The following is a 22,485-nucleotide window of genomic DNA, read 5'->3' on the forward strand; positions in this document are numbered from 1 at the left end:
ATGAGGGTTCCACAATGATGCTGGGTACTCAAGAATGAGGGTTCCACAATGATGCTGGGTACCCAAGAATGAGGGTTCCACAATGATGCTGGGTACTCAAGAATGAGGGTTCCACAATGATGCTGGGTACTCAAGAATGAGGGTTCCACAATGATGCTGGGTACTCAAGAATGAGGGTTCCACAATGATGCTGGGTACTCAAGAATAAGGGTTCCCACAATGATGCTGGGTACTCCAGAATAAGGGTTCCCACAGTGATGCTGGGTACTCAAGAATAAGGGTTCCCACAATGATGCTGGGTACTCAAGAATAAGGGTTCCCACAATGAAGCTGGTTACTCAAGAATAAGGGTTCCCACAATGATGCTGGGTACTCAAGAATGAGGGTTCCACAATGATGCTGGGTACTCAAGAATGAGGGTTCCACAATGATGCTGGGCACTCAAGAATGAGAGTTCCTCAATGATGCTGGGTACTCAAGAATGAGAGTTCCTACAATGATGCTGGGTACTCAAGAATGAGAGTTCCTACAATGATGCTGGGCACTCAAGAATGAGAGTTCCTACAATGATGCTGTGTACTCAAGAATGAGGGTTCCACAATGATGCTGGGCACTCAAGAATGATGATCCCACAATGATTCTGGGTACTCAAGAATGAGGGTTATACAATGATGCTGGGTACTCAAGAATGAGGGTTCAAACAATGATGCTGGGTACTCAAGAATGAAGGTCCCACAATGATGCTGGGTACTCAAGAATGAGGGCTCCACAATGATGCTGGGTACCCAAGAATGAGGGTTCCACAATGATGCTGGGTACCCAAGAATGAGGGTTCCACAATGATGCTGGGTACTCAAGTATGAGGGTTCCACAATGATGCTGGGTACCTAAGAATGAGGGTTCCACAATAATGCTGGGTACCCAAGAATGAGGGTTCGACAATGATGATGGGTACCCAAGAATGAGGGTTCCACAATGATGCTGGGTACTCAAGAATGAGGGTTCCACAATGATGCTGGGTACCCAAGAATGAGGGTTCCACAATGATGCTGGGTACTCAAAAATGAGGGTTCCACGATGATGCTGGGTACTCAAGAATGAGGGTTCCACAATGATGCTGGGTACCCAAGAATGAGGGTTTCACAATGATGCTGGGTACTCAAGAATAAGGGTTCCCACAATGATGCTGGGTACTCAAGAATGAGGGTTCCCACAATGATGCTGGGTACTCAAGAATGAGGGTTCCCTCAATGATGCTGGGTACTCAAGAATAAGGGTTCCCACAATGATGCTGGGTACTCAAGAATAAGGGTTCCCACAATGATGCTGGGTACTCAAGAATAAGGGTTCCCACAATGATGCTGGGTACTCAAGAATGAGGGTTCCACAATGATGCTGGGTACTCAAGAATGAGGGTTCCACAGTGATGCTGGGTACTCAAGAATGAGGGTTCCACAATGATGCTGGGTACTCAAGAATAAGGGTTCCCACAATGAAGCTGGGTACTCAAGAATAAGGGTTCCCATAATGATGCTGGGTACTCAAGAATAAGGGTTCCCACAATGATGCTGGGTACTCAAGAATAAGGGTTCCCACAATGATGCTGGGTACTCAAGAATGAGGGTTCCCACAATGATGCTGGGTACTCAAGAATAAGGGTTCCCACAATGATGCTGGGTACTCAAGAATAAGGGTTCCCACAATGATGCTGGGTACTCAAGAATGTGTAGTACACATGAAATAAGTTTTTTGAACGAGAATATCCAGGTTCCTGAAAGGTTTGCTTATGTTTGAAAGCTTAACCTGTAATGATGTTGCTGTGGTATACGACTCTTGTGGATTTAGCACTTAATTTTGAGTCTTATAATAATAATGTTATGTGTGTACTTTTAAGAAGCATCATCATCATCATCGTCATCATTATCGTCATCGTCATCGTCGTTGATATCAATATGTAACCGGTACACGTGTAATGTAAGCTTGTTGATGTTAAGTGATAACCCACAGAGACTCATTTTCCGTGTATCTGTTCCCATGTGGGTTATTAATTGGCAAAGATCTTCTAATTTAACTCTTTGTGAGATTTTTTATCCATAAATGTGACTCAGTCTTCGGTCTTCTTTTCCAGTCATTAAGTTTCTAAATTTTGTTTTGCTCGCGTTGAAATTCAAGTTTTCCTGAAGCCTTTTTTTCATTCTCCTCAATTTATATTTCATCATCAACGTCTCATTTTCCGCAGACTAAGGGTATGTAGAAGTTATTTCTTGTGCATGACTTTACTATACAGCAGAAACAACTCTTTTTGGAGTTCTGCTATTTACATTCTCTCAGTATCTTATTTATCAAAATTTGATTCATCAGCAAAGGCTGTATTCCATATGAGAGCTGTGCTGTGGCAACCATAGCTTGATGTGCTTGTAATAATGCATCACGTGGGGTGTATTTGACACATTGCATTAAAATCTTTCAGCCTGAACGCGGAGACTTCAGTATTAAGTATTCCATTAAAAGTCTGCCAACTAAGGGAGAGTCAAAGGTTTCCTTCCAGAAGTGGAATTATTTCTTCGCGGATTATCATACCTCAGGATGGCCTCTCCTGTAAACAGGACAAATAAATTTTTTTAATGACGATATTTCCATCATTACAGAGGGGCATTAACAATTATATATATGAGACAGGAAGGGTTTTTTTATTGCCACGCTCTGTGATGGACAATTTTAAAATAAAATCATTTCTATGGTTGGGATAGGCCTTCCCAAGACGATAATTCTCTCGTTCTCTTTTTCATATGTTCCCCATTATAATGAAAATGTCTTTCATTGTACCACGGTTTATTTTTCTCCAGTTTCCTCTGTGTACCACCTCATCAAAAAAAATTTTTCCTTCTTTGAATATATATTATTATAATCATAACTAAGCGCTGAACCCGCAAGGGTCATAAAACGCTGCTTCAAATGTACAGTTCACTCATACCTCTTTTTCCTATCTGATCTACGTTAATTTATCAAGACTCAGTAAGCCTGTGAGGACTGTAATAGTTTCAAGTTGTTCCTCCGGTCTCTTCGTAATGTTTGCCAGCAATTTTCAAGTACAGTTGTTAGGGAATTTCTGAATTACACTGGTATTAATTGAAGGTTTTGTACTTATCTTTTAAAACATGAGTATCCCATTTGAAATCTTCCAGTCATTTAGCACCTCACTCGACGTTGATAATCTGTTAAATATCTTTGCGAATGCCTATTTTTTTTTTTTTTTTTTTTTTAGTATTTCAGCTCTTCTCTAGTATTTTAGCTCCTCTTAATGTTCGTGGGTATATTGCATCTGATGCCTGTGATGTATTAAGTTACATGAGCTGTCTACACACTTACTAGTTGCTTCACTGACTGACAGTTCTCCTTGGTTCATCTCGTCTGTATCTTATAGCGGCTTTTGCTCAATTGTAAATTCAGAATTTAATTTTATGATATAGCTCGCTGTGATTTCCTGGAGTGTTCGTACTTATTTTCTTAGTTTTATTACTTGATACTTTGTCATTTTCCTACTGTTGTGACTATAAACTTACTATGTCTCGGCTAGTATGTTTATTTTATTTTTTCAGCTTCTCTCTCCTCGCCACCATAAGGCAATCATTCTTGTCTCTTGATAACTTTTCTGTAATCATCAGTTGAGTTCGATCTGTACATTTTTTTTTTTATATTTTTATGTTCCTGGATTTTACCTTCTGTGTTGTATATCTAGTATTTATAATATTCAATGTGCATCACACAGCCACAATCACACATACTACAACTAACCCATCCCTTTGGGTAGGACCTATTTCCACTGGGGAATTCCGCCTACCAGTGACTATGCCCTCGTCCGCTTCACGTCCCTATCCACTGACGCTTATATAAGCGCCAGTCTCCTTGCCTTTGCTCCAGAATCTCTTTCACCACGGTGCTCCAACTCCAAGACTGAATGAAGGACTGATTACCTCATCTTTTGTATATAGTTCTACTGTCTTCTAATTATGTCCTAGAATCTGTATTGATAAAGCCACTGGATGGCGAAACGTCTACAATAAAGATAACCAGATGTTGCACATGTGTCTTAACTTTCACACATACCATCAATAACCAACTTCAAGCATAATAGCTTATTGCTTGTGCGAATGAGGGCCCCATCTGCATACAGCTGTGGTAGAGGTCTGCTTAGTCAGGTGTTCTCTTCTCCACATGTGGGTACCACATACCTTTGTGTTCAGTTATTGGGTAGAATGTTCTGCTCCGTACCATAATATGTAATATATTATTTTCGTAATCACCAGGGTATGTGCCAAAGCGGTACATTGTAGCGATAATGGCATTCTTGGGCATGGTGTTCAACTACATGCTGAGAGTGAACATGAACCTGACCATCGTGGCCATGGTAAGCAGTCACACCAACAACACTACCAGTCCGGCACAGAGCCAGTGCAACTATGAGGATAACTACGACAACAGCAGCGACACCGTAAGTGTTGGTACGATGATATTTTGTGAATATATCGTGTAGAATACAGCTTTTAATAATTTTCCCATCACTCTTCCCTTTAATGCTGGTAAAATACTCTTCATCCAGTCAGTGTTGTAACTGATGCAGCTGACAAAGATTGAGCCAGTGTTTGTGACACAGTGCAAGAGGTACTGGCACTGTCACATCCACCTGCGGTACTGACACTGCCACACCCACCTGCGGTGTGACACTGTCACACCCACCTGCAATGCTGACACTGTCACATCCACCTGCGGTGCTGACACTGTCACATCCGCCTGTAGTACTGATACTGTCACATCCACCTGTAGTACTGATACTGTCACATCCACCTGGAGTACTGATACTGTCACATCCACCTGGAGTACTGATACTGTCACATCCACCTGGAGTACTGATACTGTCACATCCACCTGGAGTACTGATACTGTCACATCCACCTGGAGTACTGATACTGTCACATCCACCTGCAATTCTTGCACACTCACACCCACTCGCAGTACTCCCACTGCCACACACTAACAATTGCTGGATAACGAAGGTGCGACAGGATAACGAGGATAGGATAACGCGAGCATAATTACGAAACCTTCTACCCTCGCTATCTTCTTCAATTCATTATCTTACACTTTAGACGAGGTGATCAAGAGATGTACTGAAGTACATAAATCTATCTCTTTAGTATACATCAAAATAATTAATATTCTTAGTCAGGAATCATGAAACGAGGGAAAAAATTTAAAACTAATAATAATAATAATAATAATAATAATAATAATAATAATAATAATAATAATAATAATAATAATAATAATAAAGGCACAGGGGAAGTTAAATTTAGACAGTTTACAGTATTACTGAACCTTATAACAGTTCCATCTGACTACGCTATTATAACGAGTCAGAATTCCAGCTGGGAGATCTATGTATCTCCCCGAGTAAGTCACTAGTAGACTGCCCAGAATTTCTTGTCCACAGCCAGACCTCACACTGAATCTTTCTATCATTCCCCGACCTTATAAGAGTCAGTATCTAATCCCATCCTTCCCTTCTGTCCCGGTCTCGTGGGAAACTGGTCACATGGTGCTCATAAGAACGAAATTCATTGATGGATGAGAAATGTGGTCGAGGGTCCCAGTATATTGCAGTGGAGTCAGAGATTAGCACGGCTGAACACAGATACCGTCACATCCACCTGGAGTACTGATACTGTCACATCCACCTGGAGTACTGATACTGTCACATCCACCTGGAGTACTGATACTGTCACACCCACCTGCAGTACTGCCGCTGTCACACCCACCTGCAGTACTGCCACTGTCACAACCACTTGCAGTACTGCCACTGTCACACCCACCTGCAGTACTGCCACTGTCACACCCACCTGCAGTACTGCCACTGTCACACCCACCTGCAGTACTGCCACTGTTACATCCACCTGCAGTACTGCCGCTGTCACACCCACCTGCAGTACTGCCACTGTCACAACTACCTGCAGTACTGCCACTGTTACACCCACCTGCAGTACTGCCACTGTTACACCCACCTGCAGTACTGCCACTGTTACACCCACCTGCAGTACTGCCACTGTCACACCCACCTGCAGTGCTGCCACTGTCACACCCACCTGAAGTACTGCCACTGTCACACCTACTTGCGGTACTGCCACTGTTACACCCACGTGCAGTACTGTCACTGTCACAACCACCTTCAGTACTGCCACTGTCACACCCACCTGCAGTACTGCCACTGTCACACCCACCTGCAGCACTGCCACTGTTACACCCACCTGCAGTACTGTCACTGTCACACCCACCTGCAGTACTGCCACACCTACCTGCAGTACTGCCACTGTCACACCCACCTGCAGTACTGCTACTGTTAAACCCACCTGCAGTACTGCCACTGTTACAACCATCTGCAGTACTGCCACTGTCACAACCACCTGCAGTACTGCCACTGTCACAACCACCTGAAGTACTGCCACTGTCACACCCACCTACAGTACTGCCACTGTCAAAACCACCTGCAGTACTGCCACTGTCACAACCACCTGCAGTACTGCCACTGTCACAACCACCTGCAGTACTGCCACTGTCACAACCACCTGCAGTACTGCCACTGTCACACCCACCTGCAGTACTGCCACTGTCACAACCACCTGCAGTACTGCCACTGTCACACCCACCTACAGTACTGCCACTGTCACAACCACCAGCAGTACTGCCACTGTAACACCCACCTGCAGTACTGCCACTGTCACACCCACCTGCAGTACTGCCACTGTCACAACCACCTGCAGTACTGCCACTGTCACAACCACCTGCAGTACTGCCACTGTCACACCCACCTACAGTACTGCCACTGTCACACCCACCTGCAGTACTGCCACTGTCACACTCACCTGCAGCACTGCCACTGTCACACCCACCTGCAGTACTGCCACTGTCACAACCATCTGCAGTACTGCCACTGTCACAACCACCTGCAGTACTGCCACTGTCACACCCACCTGCGGTACTGCCACTGTCACACCCACCTGCAGTACTGCCACTGTCACAACCACCTGTAGTACTGCCACTGTCACACCCACCTGCAGTACTGCCACTGTCACACCCACCTGCAGTACTGCCACTGTCACACCCACCTGCAGTACTGCTACTGTCACAACCACCTGCAGTACTGCCACTGTCACACCCACCTGCAGTACTGCCACTGTCAAAACCACGTGCAGTACTGCCACTGTCACAACCACCTGCAGTACTGCCACTGTCACACCCAGCTGCAGTACTGCCACTGTCACAACCACCTACAGTACTGCCACTGTCATACCCACCTGCAGTACTGCCACTGTCACAACCACCTGCAGTACTGCCACTGTCACACCCACCTGAAGTACTGCCACTGTCATAACCACCTGCAGTACTGCCACTGTCACAACCACCTGCAGTACTGCCACAGTTACAACCACCTGCAGTACTGCCACTGTCACAACCACATGCAGTACTGCCACTGTCACACCCACCTGCAGTACTGCCACTGTCACACCCACCTGCAGTACTGCCACTGTCACAACCACCTGCAGTACTGCCACTGTCACACCCACCTACAGTACTGCCACAGTCACAACCACCTGCAGTACTGCCACTGTCACACCCACCTGCAGTACTGCCACTGTCAAACCCACGTGCAGTACTGCCACTGTCACAACCACCTGCAGTACTGCCACTGTCACACCCAGCTGCAGTACTGCCACTGTCACAACCACCTACAGTACTGTCACTGTCATACCCACCTGCAGTACTGCCACTGTCACAACCACCTGCAGTACTGCCACTGTCACACCCACCTGAAGTACTGCCACTGTCACACTCACCTGCAGCACTGCCACTGTCACACCCACCTGCAGTACTGCCACTGTCACACTCACCTGCAGCACTGCCACTGTCACAACCACCTGCAGTACTGCCACTGTCACAACCATCTGCAGTACTGCCACTGTCACAACCACCTGCAGTACTGCCACTGTCACAACCACCTGCAGTACTGCCACTGTCACACCCACCTACAGTACTGCCACTGTCACAACCACCAGCAGTACTGCCACTGTAACACCCACCTGCAGTACTGCCACTGTCACACCCAGCTGCAGTACTGCCACTGTCACAACCACCTACAGTACTGCCACTGTCATACCCACCTGCAGTACTGCCACTGTCACAACCACCTGCAGTACTGCCACTGTCACACCCACCTGCAGTACTGCCACTGTCACAACCACCTGCAGTACTGCCACTGTCACACCCACCTGCAGTACTGCCACTGTCACACCCACCTGCAGTACTGCCACTGTCACAACCACCTGCAGTACTGCCACTGTCACACCCACCTACAGTACTGCCACTGTCACAACCACCAGCAGTACTGCCACTGTAACACCCACCTGCAGTACTGCCACTGTCACACCCACCTGCAGTACTGCCACTGTCACACCCACCTGCAGTACTGCCACTGTCACAACCACCTGCAGTACTGCCACTGTCACACCCACCTACAGTACTGCCACTGTCACACCCACCTGCAGTACTGCCACTGTCACACTCACCTGCAGCACTGCCACTGTCACAACCACCTGCAGTACTGCCACTGTCACAACCATCTGCAGTACTGCCACTGTCACAACCACCTGCAGTACTGCCACTGTCACAACCACCTGCAGTACTGCCACTGTCACACCCACCTGCAGTACTGCCACTGTCACAACCACCTGTAGTACTGCCACTGTCACACCCACCTGCAGTACTGCCACTGTCACACCCACCTGCAGTACTGCCACTGTCACACCCACCTGCAGTACTGCCACTGTCACACCCACCTGCAGTACTGCCACTGTCACACCCACCTGCAGTACTGCCACTGTCACACCCACCTGCAGTACTGCCACTGTCACAACCACCTGCAGTACTGCCACTGTCACACCCACCTGCAGTACTGCCACTGTTACAACCACGTGCAGTACTGCCACTGTCACAACCACCTGCAGTACTGCCACTGTCACACCCAGCTGCAGTACTGCCACTGTCACAACCACCTACAGTACTGCCACTGTCATACCCACCTGCAGTACTGCCACTGTCACAACCACCTGCAGTACTGCCACTGTCACACCCACCTGCAGTACTGCCACTGTCATAACCACCTGCATTACTGCCACTGTCACAACCACCTGCAGTACTGCCACTGTCACAACCACCTGCAGTACTGCCACTGTCACAACCACCTGCAGTACTGCCACTGTCACACCCACCTGCAGTACTGCCACTGTCACAAGCACCTACAGTACTGCCACTGTCACAACCACCTGCAGTACTGCCACTGTCACAACCACCTGCAGTACTGCCACTGTCACACCCACCTGCAGTACTGCCACTGTCACACCCACCTACAGTACTGCCACTGTCACAACCACTTGCAGTACTGCCACTGTCACACCCACCTACAGTACTGCCACTGTCACACCCACCTACAGTACTGCCACTGTCACAACCACTTGCAGTACTGCCACTGTCACACCCACCTACAGTACTGCCACTGTAACACCCACCTACAGTACTGCCACTGTCACAACCACTTGCAGTACTGCCACTGTCACACCCACCTGCAGTACTGCCACTGTCACACCCACCTACAGTACTGCCACTGTCACAACCACTTGCAGTACTGCCACTGTCACACCCACCTACAGTACTGCCACTGTAACACCCACCTATAGTACTGCCACTGTCACACCCACCTGCAGTACTGCCACTGTCACACCCACCTACAGTACTCCCACTGTCACAACCACCTGCAGTACTGCCAATGTCACACCGACCTGCAGTACTGCCACTGTCCCACCCACCTGCAGTTCTGCCACTGTCACACCCACCTACAGTACTGCCACTGTCACAACCACCTGCAGTACTGCCACTGTCACAACCACCTGCAGTACTGCCAATGTCACACCCACCTGCAGTACTGCCACTGTCACACCCACCTGCAGTGCTGCCACTGTCACACCCACCTGCAGTACTGCCACTGTCACACCCACCTACAGTACTGCCACTGTCACACCCACCTGCAGTACTCCCACTGTCACACCCACCTGCACTAATGCCACTGTCACAACCACCTGCAGTACTGCCACTGTCACAACCACCTGCAGTACCGCCACTGTCACAACCACCTGCAGTACTGCCACTGTCACAACCACCTGCAGTACTGCCACTGTCACACCCACCTGCAGTACTGCCACTGTCACAACCACCTGCAGTACTGCCACTGTCACACCCACCTGCAGTACTGCCACTGTCACACCCACCTGCAGTACTGCCACTGTCACACCCACCTGCAGTACTGCCACTGTTACAACTACCTCCAGTACTGCCACTGTCACACCCACCTTCAGTACATCCACTGTCACAACCAACTGCAGTACTGCCACTGTCACACCCACCTGCAGTACTGCCACTGTCACACCCACCTGCAGTACTGCCACTGTCACGACCACCTGCAGTACTGCCACTGTCACACCCACCTGCAGTACTGCCACTGTCACAACCACCTGCAGTACTGCCACTGTTACAACCACCTGCAGCACTGCCACTGTCACACCCACCTGCAGTACTGCCACTGTCACAACCACCTGTAGTACTGCCACTGTCACACCCACCTGCAGTACTCCCACTGTCACAACCACCTGCAGTACTGTCACTGTTACAACCACCTGCAGCACTGCCACTGTCACACCCACCTGCAGTACTGCCACTGTCACACCCACCTGCAGTACTGCCACTGTCACACCCACCTGCAGTACTGCCACTGTCACACCCACCTGCAGTACTGCCACTGTCACACCCACCTGCAGTACTGCCACTGTCACACCCACCTGCAGTACTGCCACTGTCACAACCACCTGCAGCACTGCCACTGTCACACCCACCTGCAGTACTGCCACTGTCACACCCACCTGCAGTGCTGCCACTGTCACACCCACCTGCAGTACTGCCACTGTCACAACCACCTGCAGTACTGCCACTGTCACACCTACCTGCAGTACTGCCACTGTCACACCCACCTGCAGTACTGCCACTGTCACAACCACCTGCAGTACTGCCACTGTCACACCCACCTACAGTACTGCCACTGTCACACCCACCTGCAGTACTGCCACTGTCACAACCACCTGCAGTACTGCCACTGTCACACCCACCTGCAGTACTGCCACTGTCACACCCACCTGCAGTACTGCCACTGTCACACCCACCTGCAGTACTGCCACTGTCACAACCACCTGCAGTACTGCCACTGTCACACCTACCTGCAGTACTGCCACTGTCACACCCACCTGCAGTACTGCCACTGTCACAACCACCTGCAGTACTGCCACTGTCACACCCACCTACAGTACTGCCACTGTCACACCCACCTGCAGTACTGCCACTGTCACACCCACCTGCAGTACTGCCACTGTCACACCCACCTGCAGTACTGCCACTGTCACAACCACCTGCAGCACTGCCACTGTCACACCCACCTGCAGTACTGCCACTGTCACACCCACCTGCAGTGCTGCCACTGTCACACCCACCTGCAGTACTGCCACTGTCACAACCACCTGCAGTACTGCCACTGTCACACCCACCTGCAGTACTGCCACTGTCACACCCACCTGCAGTACTGCCACTGTCACAACCACCTGCAGTACTGCCACTGTCACACCCACCTACAGTACTGCCACTGTCACACCCACCTGCAGTACTGCCACTGTCACACCCACCTGCAGTACTGCCACTGTCACACCCACCTGCAGTACTGCCACTGTCACAACCACCTGCAGTACTGCCACTGTCACACCCACCTACACTACTGCCACTGTCACACCCACCTGCAGTACTGCCACTGTCACACCCACCTGCAGTACTGCCACTGTCACACCCACCTGGAGTTTACCTGGAGAGAGTTTCGGGGGTCAATGCCCCCGCGGCCCGGTCTGTGACCAGGCCTCCTGGTGGATCAGCGCCTGATCAACCAGGCTGTTGCTGCTGGCTGCACGCAAACCAACGTACGAGCCACAGCCCGGCTGATCAGGAACTGACTTTAGGTGCTTGTCCAGTGCCAGCTTGAAGACTGCCAGGGGTCTGTTGGTAATCCCCCTTATGTGTGCTGGGAGGCAGTTGAACAGTCTCGGGCCCCTGACACTTATTGTATGGTCTCTTAACGTGCTAGTGACACCCCTGCTTTTCATTGGGGGGATGGTGCATCGTCTGCCAAGTCTTTTGCTTTCCAGCGTAACTTTTAAATAATCCTCAGGACACCAGTTAACTCTTAACATTTATTGCTGCTTCACTGAATATCATATTTCTAACAATCAGAAGTTTTTCACTGTGTGAGTTGGTTCACTGTTCACCTTACAGTGCTGACGGGGCAGTGCTGACGGGGCAGTGCGACACTCTCCTCACTCCTCACTACTCACACACACACACACACCTATGGGGGGCGCCTCCATAACCATTCACTTTTGTACACAAATCAATTTTACAAACTAATTATTTTTATCATACCTCTGCTCATTTCAAAGACTGGCCCTCCAGGATGCCACCTACAATAGTCGGCTAACACCCAGGTACCTGCTTACTGCTAGGTAAGCAGGGACAGCAGTTGTAAGGGAACATACCCAACGTGTTCCCCTGTGTTGGGGGTCGAACCACTGACTCTCAGTATGTGAGCTGAGTGCTCTACCAGTCGATCCACGGGACACACGCTTGGTGCTGTGATTCAAATTCAAATTCAAATTCAAATTCAAAGTTTATTCTCTATAAAGATTACAATGTTGGATTTACAGAATTTGGTTGTTGTGTGGTTTACATGTAGTTAAATAATGATTACAGAGTGTACCACTAGAACGCCTAGCATGGCTAGGCATTTCGGGCAGACTTAGTTTATTTTTTTATTTTAAAATATTACAAATTATGAGGTAAGTTGGTATTATGGCTAAGTGACTAAATACTAGTTTGTGAGTTTAGCAATGTGAATGCTTTTGTTTTGGCACAGTACATAGTTTCAGTATTGGAGTATCATAGGATTCATTATTTTAAGATTGAGATTAATATTTCTGTTTATGGTCAAATGGGTGAGTGAGTGTAAGTGTGAACCACCAGGTAGTATTCGTGTAGTTAGTTGATGGGGTTTATCAGGGAGATAAGATGTTTTCTAATGGTAGTTTTGAATATGATGAATGTGTCTGCAGTTCTAGAGTTCTCAGGTAGGGTGTTCCAGATTTTAGGGCCTTTGACATACACTGAATTTTTGTAAAGGTTTAGTCGGACACGGGGAATGTCGTAGAGATGTTTGTGTCTGGTGTTATGCCTGTGGGTTCTGTCACAACTATCAAGAAAGCGTTTTAGGTCAAGGTTAATATTGGAGTTTATGGTCCTGTAGATGTAGATTGCACAGTAGTAAGTGTGATGCTGGTTAAGGGTTCATATTTCCTTCAATATTAGCAGTTTTTCCCTTTTTAGGATCAAATCCCTTTCCTCGTTAGTCATATTATTACAGGTTAGAACTAAAGCGTGAGAACAACGACAATAATAATAATAATAATAATAATAATAATAATAATAATAATAATAATAATATAGTGCTTCCAGCCTGAATGTAATACCAGTAGGATCCAAATTACTTTTTGTATCTTTGATTGTGGAGGCAGCACTAACAATTAAGTTATTTTAAGTTAGAGAAAAATCCCGAAATCCTCGACATATGTTGTAATACTTTAGGATAACTCTCTTTGCAAGTCAGAATTAAAGACAAGGTGTTTTTGATCTGAAGAATCTACTGTTAGATTACACGAAGCTACGTGAAATCTAACCCAGTTGGGGCATTCATCGCAAGGACCAGGTAGCTGGTACTGACCAGGTAGCTAGTACTGACCAGGTAGCTGGTACTGACCAGGTAGCTGGTACTGACCAGGTAGTTGGTACTGACCAGGTAGTTGGTACTGACCAGGTAGCTGGTACTGATCAGGTAGCTGGTACTGACCAAGTAGCTGGTACTGACCAGGTAGTTGGTACTGACCAGGTAGCTGGTACTGACCAGGTAGCTGGTACTGACCAGGTAGCTGGTACTGACCAGGTAGTTGGTACTGACCAGGTAGCTGGTACTGACCAGGTAGTTGGTACTGACCAGGTAGTTGGCACTGACCAGGTAGCTGGTACTGACCAGGTAGTTGGTACTGACCAGGTAGCTGGTACTGACCAGGTAGCTGGCACTTACCAGGTAGCTGGTACTGATCGGGTAGCTGGTACTGACCAGGTAGCTGGTACTGACCAGGTAGTTGGTACCGACCAGGTAGTTGGTACTGACCAGGTAGCTGGTACTGACCAGGTAGTTGGTACTGACCAGGTAGCTGGTACTGACCAGGTAGCTGGTACTGACCAGGTAGCTGGTACTGACCAGGTAGCTGGTACTGACCAGGTAGTTGGTACTGACCAGGTAGTTGGTACTGACCAGGTAGCTGGTACTGGCCAGGCAGCTGGTACTGACCAGGTAGTTGGTACTGACCAGGTAGTTGGTACTGACCAGGTAGCAGGAACTGACCAGGTAGCTGGTACCGACCAGGTAGCTGGTACTGACCAGGTAGCTGGTACTGACCAGGTAGCTGGTACTGACCAGGTAGCTGGTACTGACCAGGTAGTTGGTACTGACCAGGTAGCTGGTACTGACCAGGTAGTTGATACTGACCAGGTAGCTGGTACTGACCAGGTAGCTGGTACTAACCAGGTAGCTGGTACTGACCAGGTAGCTGGTACTGACCAGGTAGCTGGTACTGACTGAGGCAGCCAGACTAGAGGTTGTATCTATCACACCGTAACGAAAATAATTATTAGTATGGCATTATTAGAAGTGTTAATTAACCTTCCGCAATAACAAAGAAAATGAAACTGAACTGGTAAACAAAAGACTATGCATCTCTTAAGTAATGAGAGAATTAGTATCATATATAATGTGGCATGAGTCCCTGGCATGGAGCTGACGCACCATCAACTTGACGTCAGTGGTGGGCTGATTATTGGTATCATTTCTAGCAGATTTAACTCGAGGTCACCTTGATAAAAATGAAATGACCTGGAAATAACAATGATGTTAAAGGGGCGTGAGGTTGTGAACCTGAATTTCAATAACGCTTTTGACAGAACTCTGTACATGAGACCATTGAAGAAAGTGACGGTGCACTGGCTGAAGGGAAATATCATCCCTGAATCACGGCATAGTGACTGACAGACACCAGAGATTTGCAGTCACTTAGCATACTGCAGATTTAAGTCTCAACACTGTCGCTTGATCTTCAGTTAGTTCCAGTTTTTAGAACAGAGCTTCTCCAGGCTGAGGGACTGACAACCTCAAATCTACGACTTCGAGGGTGATGGACTGATTACATCGTCTTCACATCTCTACTGCTCCTGCCTACTTTCTGTACTCGACTGAAGAAGCCTACTGCGTAGGCGAAACGTTTCGGAATAAAGCTGTATAAATGTTGCCTATGTGTCTTACCTACCAACGTGTAGGTAATCCAAACAGGGAGTAGAATGAAATTAGCTCTGAGGCACCCACACCATCGTATGTCCTCGGATCGTAGTACAATACCTAGCTCTGCTGGGTGCGTGATTCTTGTAGGATTGTATAGTCCCGTGGGTTAGAGCGTCCTGGAATTTTCGCTCACCATGAGGTGGGCTAAAACAACATGGGTTCGATCCCCCGGTTCGTGGTATTTAATCAATACATACATACATACATACTCAATGACCCATGTTGGCGACCCTTTTAGCAACGTTGAGAAAATGCAGATTAGATAGGTTAGGCATATGTATGTCAGTATGAACGTGGAGTGACAGCGACCGATAACTATCACTCAATATCTAGAGCATATATACACATATAAGCAATCAGTGCTGTTTACCTGGAGTTTACCTGGAGAGAGTTCCGGGGGTCAACGCCCCCGCGGCCCGGTCTGAGACCAGGCCTCCTGGTGGATCAGAGCCTGATCAACCAGGCTGTTGCTGCTGGCTGCACGCAAACCAACATACGAGCCACAGCCCGGCTGATCCGGAACTGACTTTAGGTGCTTGTCCAGTGCCAGCTTGAAGACTGCCAGGGGTCTGTTGGTAATCCCCCTTATGTGTGCTGGGAGGCAGTTGAACAGTCTCGGGCCCCTGACACTTATTGTATGGTCTCTTAACGTGCTAGTGACACCCCTGCTTTTCATTGGGGGGATGGTGCATCGTCTGCCAAGTCTTTTGCTTTCGTAGTGGGTGATTTTCGTGTGCAAGTTCGGTACTAGTCCCTCTAGGATTTTCCAGGTGTATATAATCATGTATCTCTCCCTCCTGCGTTCCAGGGAATACAGGTTTAGGAACCTCAAGCGCTCCCAATAATTGAGGTGTTTTATCTCCGTTATGCGCGCCGTGAAAGTTCTCTGTACATTTTCTAGGTCGGCAATTTCACCTGCCTTGAAAGGTGCTGTTAGTGTGCAGCAATATTCCAGCCTAGATAGAACAAGTGACCTGAAGAGTGTCATCATGGGCTTGGCCTCCCTAGTTTTGAAGGTTCTCATTATCCATCCTGTCATTTTTCTAGCAGATGCGATTGATACAATGTTATGGTCCTTGAAGGTGAGATCCTCCGACATGATCACTCCCAGGTCTTTGACGTTGGTGTTTCGCTCTATTTTGTGGCCAGAATTTGTTTTGTACTCTGATGAAGATTTAATTTCCTCATGTTTACCATATCTGAGTAATTGAAATTTCTCATCGTTGAACTTCATATTGTTTTCTGCAGCCCACTGAAAGATTTGGTTGATGTCTGCCTGGAGCTTTGCAGTGTCTGCAATGGAAGACACTGTCATGCAGATTCGGGTGTCATCTGCAAAGGAAGACACGGTGCTGTGGCTGACATCCTTGTCTATGTCGGATATAAGGATGAGGAACAAGATGGGAGCGAGTACTGTGCCTTGTGGAACAGAGCTTTTCACCGTAGCTGCCTCGGACTTTACTCTGTTGACGACTACTCTCTGTGTTCTGTTAGTGAGGAAATTATAGATCCATCGACCGACTTTTCCTGTTATTCCTTTAGCACGCATTTTGTGCGCTATTACGCCATGGTCACACTTGTCGAAGGCTTTTGCAAAGTCTGTATATATTACATCTGCATTCTTTTTGTCTTCTAGTGCATTTAGGACCTTGTCGTAGTGATCCAATAGTTGAGACAGACAGGAGCGACCTGTTCTAAACCCATGTTGCCCTGGGTTGTGTAACTGATGGGTTTCTAGATGCGTGGTGATCTTGCTTCTTAGGACCCTTTCAAAGATTTTTATGATATGGGATGTTAGTGCTATTGGTCTGTAGTTCTTTGCTGTTGCTTTACTGCCCCCTTTGTGGAGTGGGGCTATGTCTGTTGTTTTTAGTAACTGTGGGACGACCCCCGTGTCCATGCTCCCTCTCCATAGGATGGAAAAGGCTCGTGATAGGGGCTTCTTGCAGTTCTTGATGAACACAGAGTTCCATGAGTCTGGCCCTGGGGCAGAGTGCATGGGCATGTCATTTATCGCCTGTTCGAAGTCATTTGGCGTCAGGATAACATCGGATAGGCTTGTGTTAATCAAATTTTGTGGCTCTCTCATAAAAAATTCATTTTGATCTTCGACTCTCAGTCTGGTTAGCGGCTTGCTAAAAACTGAGTCATATTGGGACTTGAGTAGCTCACTCATTTCCTTGTTGTCATCTGTGTAGGACCCATCTTGTTTAAGTAGGGGCCCAATACTGGACGTTGTTCTCGATTTTGATTTGGCATAGGAGAAGAAATACTTTGGGTTTCTTTCGATTTCATTTATGGCTTTTAGTTCTTCCCGCGATTCCTGACTCCTAAAGGATTCTTTTAGCTTAAGTTCGATGCTTGCTATTTCTCTGACCAGTGTCTCCCTACGCATTTCAGATATATTGACCTCTTTTAGCCGCTCTGTTATTCTTTTCCGTCGCCTGTAAAGGGAGCGCCTGTCTCTTTCTGTTTTACATCTACTCCTCCTTTTTCTTAGAGGAATAAGCCTTGTGCATACATCGAGTGCTACCGAGTTAATCTGTTCTAGGCATAAGTTGGGGTCTGTGTTGCTTAGTATATCTTCCCAGCTTATATCGGTTAGGACTTGGTTTACTTGGTCCCACTTTATGTTTTTGTTATTGAAGTTGAATTTGGTGAATGCTCCCTCGTGACTAATCTCATTATGTCGGTCTGGGGCTCCGCGCATACATGACTGAACCTCAATTATGTTGTGATCTGAGTATATTGTTTTTGATATGGTGATATTTCTTATCAGATCATCATTGTTAGTGAAGATGAGCTCTAGTGTATTCTCCAGTCTAGTAGGCTCTATTATTTGCTGGTTTAAATTGAATTTTGTGCAGAGATTTAAAAGCTCGCGTGAGTGTGAGTTTTCATCAGAGCTGCCTCCTGGTGTTATTACTGCAACAATATTATTTGCTATATTCCTCCATTTTAGGTGCCTTAAGTTGAAATCCCCCAGGAGCAAGATGTTGGGTGCAGGAGCTGGAAGGTTTTCCAGACAGTGGTCAATTTTTAACAGCTGTTCCTGGAATTGCTGGGATGTTGCATCCGGAGGCTTGTAGACTATCACAATGACTAGGTTTTGGTTCTCGACCTTTACTGCTAAAACTTCCACTACATCATTTGAGGCATTTAGCAGTTCTGTGCAAACAAGTGACTCTGCAATGTACAGGCCAACCCCCCCCTTTTGCCTGTTCACTCTGTCACATCTATATAGGTTGTAACCTGGGATCCATATTTCGTTGTCCAAGTGATCCTTTATGTGGGTCTCAGTGAAAGCCGCGAACATTGCCTTTGCCTCTGCAAGCAGTCCACGGATGAAAGGTATTTTGTTGTTTGTTGCTGGCTTTAGACCCTGTATATTTGCAAAGAAGAATGTTATCGGACTGGTGGTATTGTTGGTACTGGGGGGGGATTTTTTTTCCGGCATTAGTATCTGTATCTGTTGGTTTGGAGTGGAGGCCATCGACTGTGGTTCCACTCCAGGAATGACTGGATTTGGTGTACGATTTCTGCCATTTCCTGCCAGTTTTTTTTCCTTCCTGGCACTAAAAAACCTCTCCCTCTTGAGTGACTGTGGCTACCCAGGTTTTCCCATGGCCTGGATGTTTTGTATCTTTTTGTCCCCTTTAGATGGTATGCCTGGCAATTTAAGTTATAGCACAGTCTTTCCTGTACTGAAGAGGTACACAGTTTAGGGTGAAAAAGCTTACAGGAAGGGAGTTTGCATTTTCCTGTTTTCATATGGGCATGACATTTCCTAGGGTGGTCATAGTTGCACGTCCCATCTGTTTTTCCAGATTTCCCATGCCAGCAGATACCGAGTGCATAGTATGTGCACAGGCTTGGTTTCCGTTTGCCTTGGGTTTCTGTGACTGTATTCCCTGTTGGTGCATGTTTCCCTGTCTTACTTCTATCCTCCCTAGCACCAACAATGGAGCTCCCACCATTTGTTTTTGGTAATATATCCTCACTATTGCTAGTGGAGTCCTCTTGTTTGCTATTTCCTGCGGTATTTCTAGTTTGCAATATTGGTTTTATCTTATCTTTGACTACACTTGTTTCCCTACTATGGCTCCTGTCCCCTATGCGGTCATTCATATGTATTCCTTCCTGCGTATAATTCCCGACTACCTGGACAAAATCTCCAGCTTCACCATTACTGTCTCCCAGGACAGCATCTCCAGCTTCCCCATTACTGTCTCCCAGGACAGCATCTCCAGCTTCACCATTACTGTCTCCCAGGACAGCACCTCCAGCTTTACCATTACTGTCTCCCAGGACAGCACCTCCAGCTTCCCCATTACTGTCTCCCAGGACAGCACTATCAGCCCCCCATTTACTGTTACTTACATTTAAGGTAACATTATCGTGTATTACGTTACTGAAGGCCTTTCGTCACTAAAACAGAAAATTATCTGTAATATTATCGTGTGTTGCAACATTACTGGAGCTTACATCACCGCCAAAGGACATTAATGGTAACGTTATCGTGTATTGCATCATTATTAATGACACTGGTATTACATATTACAAAGATTTGCAACACATTCAGGTAATGATTACATTGTGAATATTAAAATGGTATAAAATACGGACAGGTTGTTAGGTAAGACACATATGCAACAGTTAGGTATCTTTATTTCGAAACGTTTCGCCTATGGAACAATACATGGAACAATACTATGGAACAATACTCTTCTCCAGATTGAGGGACTGACCACCTCAAAACTTCAAGGGTGATGGACTGATTACATCGTCTTCACGTCTCTTCTATCAACTTTTCTGTACTCGACTGAAGAAGCCTACTGTGTAGGCGAAACGTTTCGAAATAAAGATACCTAACTGTTGCATATGTGTCTTACCTAATAAGAACATAAGAAAGGAGGAACACTGCAGCAGGCCTGTTGGCCCATACTAGGCAAGTAATGATTACTTATATTATATAGGCAGGAAGCGGTAGTGGTAGTAGTAGTAGAAGTGGTAGTAGTAGTGGCGGAGATGGAAGGAAGAAGTAATGGGGAAGTAAGGAGGAGGAGCCAGTCAAATACAAAGAAAGCTCCTCTCTTCTATGAGCGGGTTATTTGTGTAACTCTTGAGTTATTTAAAAACATTTAAGGAATTCCCTGAATGGGTTGGTTTCATATGTCTTTCCTCGGGACTGATATACTTGTAGCTGATCAAATACTTGTTTCTTGCATGCACCTAATGTCCATAGAACTGCACTGACTTATTAAAATACATCTCATATTCCGTAGCACTTCGCTCGTTCTCTTTCTTTAAATCGAATGCTAATGGAGCTTCACACTCGCTGTCATACCTTACTCATACTCACACACTGCCACATTATGGCTCCCCCCCCTCACCTTCTCCCATTCACTCACACTATCACTACCATCATTCCAGCACCTGCTCCCATTCATTCACACCATCACTACCATCAGCCCCATCACCTGCTCCAGCACTGACACAATACCACTATTACCGCCACATGTGCTCACCCTGAGTGTAATGTTGCAGGACGGGGAGTTTGAGTGGGACGAGTGGACACAAAGCCTCATCACCAGCTCCTTCTTTGTTGGTTATCTGTGGACCCAGATACCAGGTAAAGAGTTACTGCTCTCTGACTTTCTGTTTTCTGTTTTTATTATTATGGTGATGTGCTAAACCCATTGTGAACCAGTTGTAAACCCACTGTGAACCCATTGTGAACTCAGATTATCTTGGGTAGCTTAAAGTGTGGCCGCGCAGGTTTCAAACACAGTTGTGGATCGGAGTTTAATGACGTGAATGTACATGGACCAGAGCAGGTTTGGGCTGACACCAGAGCCTGGAGAGGTAAGGTGTTCCCATACACGAAGGCTGCTGAGAGAGAGAGATAGAAAGAGAGAGAGAGAGAGAAGCGTGCTGGGACCATTGTTATGGAATGTCTAATTCAACGACCTTCTTCATCTCATCCCAGAATCACATGCATATGCAGACGACTGTACACTGACATTCACTTATCCAAGAGAAGAAATGCCAGCTGCTCTAAGCTACATCAATCACCAGCTAAGAGCTATATCAGCTTGGGGAAATAGATGGCAAGTAACATTTGCACCTGAGAAAACGCAAATGATGATCGTCTCTAGGCACCATGATGGTAATGCTGGTGCAGTAGTAAGGATGAATGGGAGGGTGTTGGCACCTGGAGAAGAAGTTGATATCCTTGGGGTGAAATTTGACTCCAAACTAACCATGAAGAACCATGTTGTAAATCTTGCAAACAAGGCAGCCAGGAAGCTTACAGCACTTCGCCGTATCTCGCATCTGCTTGACAGCAGGGGTTGCAAGATTCTGTACGAGGCACAAGTACGCTCACACCTTGAGTATGCTGCACTTTCTTGGTTTGCCTGCCCCCCCCCCTCCTCTCATCTGCGACTGCTTGACAGAGTAGAGAACAGAGCAAGAGGTCTCATCTCTCGCCTGGACCCATCCTGGATAGATCTGTCATTTCAGCAGAGCCTTCAACACAGGAGGGATGTAGGTGGCTTTACTGTTATGTACAAGGCCAATATTGTCAAAGTACCACACTTGGATCCACTTCGAGGACAGCGTGAAACAAGCTTTTATGCCACAAGACGGGCAGAAAGCAGCAACTTCACTCTGGTTGTACCCTTCTCCAGAACATCACTCCATCTGAGATCATATATACCCAGGATGACTCAAGTATGGAACACATTCGTACAGCATAATGATGTCAACGAGATAAAGTCAGTTGATCAAATGAAAATGCTGGCCCACAGATGGCTCCAACTTCATCCTGTTTCCTACTTGTA

General features: G+C 47.0%; 1 protein-coding gene across 1 annotated transcript in view; it reads left to right on the forward strand.

Annotated features, from left to right (window-relative positions):
* Positions 1–22,485, forward strand: part of LOC128700245 (sialin-like) — a 125,208-nt gene that overhangs the window by 44,032 nt on the left and 58,691 nt on the right. The window contains exons 2-3 of the mRNA XM_070100806.1: positions 4,308–4,492; positions 21,188–21,272. Of these exons, the coding sequence (XP_069956907.1) occupies positions 4,308–4,492; positions 21,188–21,272 (270 nt within the window). The remainder of the gene's footprint in view (positions 1–4,307; positions 4,493–21,187; positions 21,273–22,485) is intronic.

The sequence above is a fragment of the Cherax quadricarinatus genome, chromosome 74, assembly GCF_038502225.1.
Source record: "Cherax quadricarinatus isolate ZL_2023a chromosome 74, ASM3850222v1, whole genome shotgun sequence".
In the NCBI taxonomy this organism is placed as follows: domain Eukaryota; kingdom Metazoa; phylum Arthropoda; class Malacostraca; order Decapoda; family Parastacidae; genus Cherax; species Cherax quadricarinatus.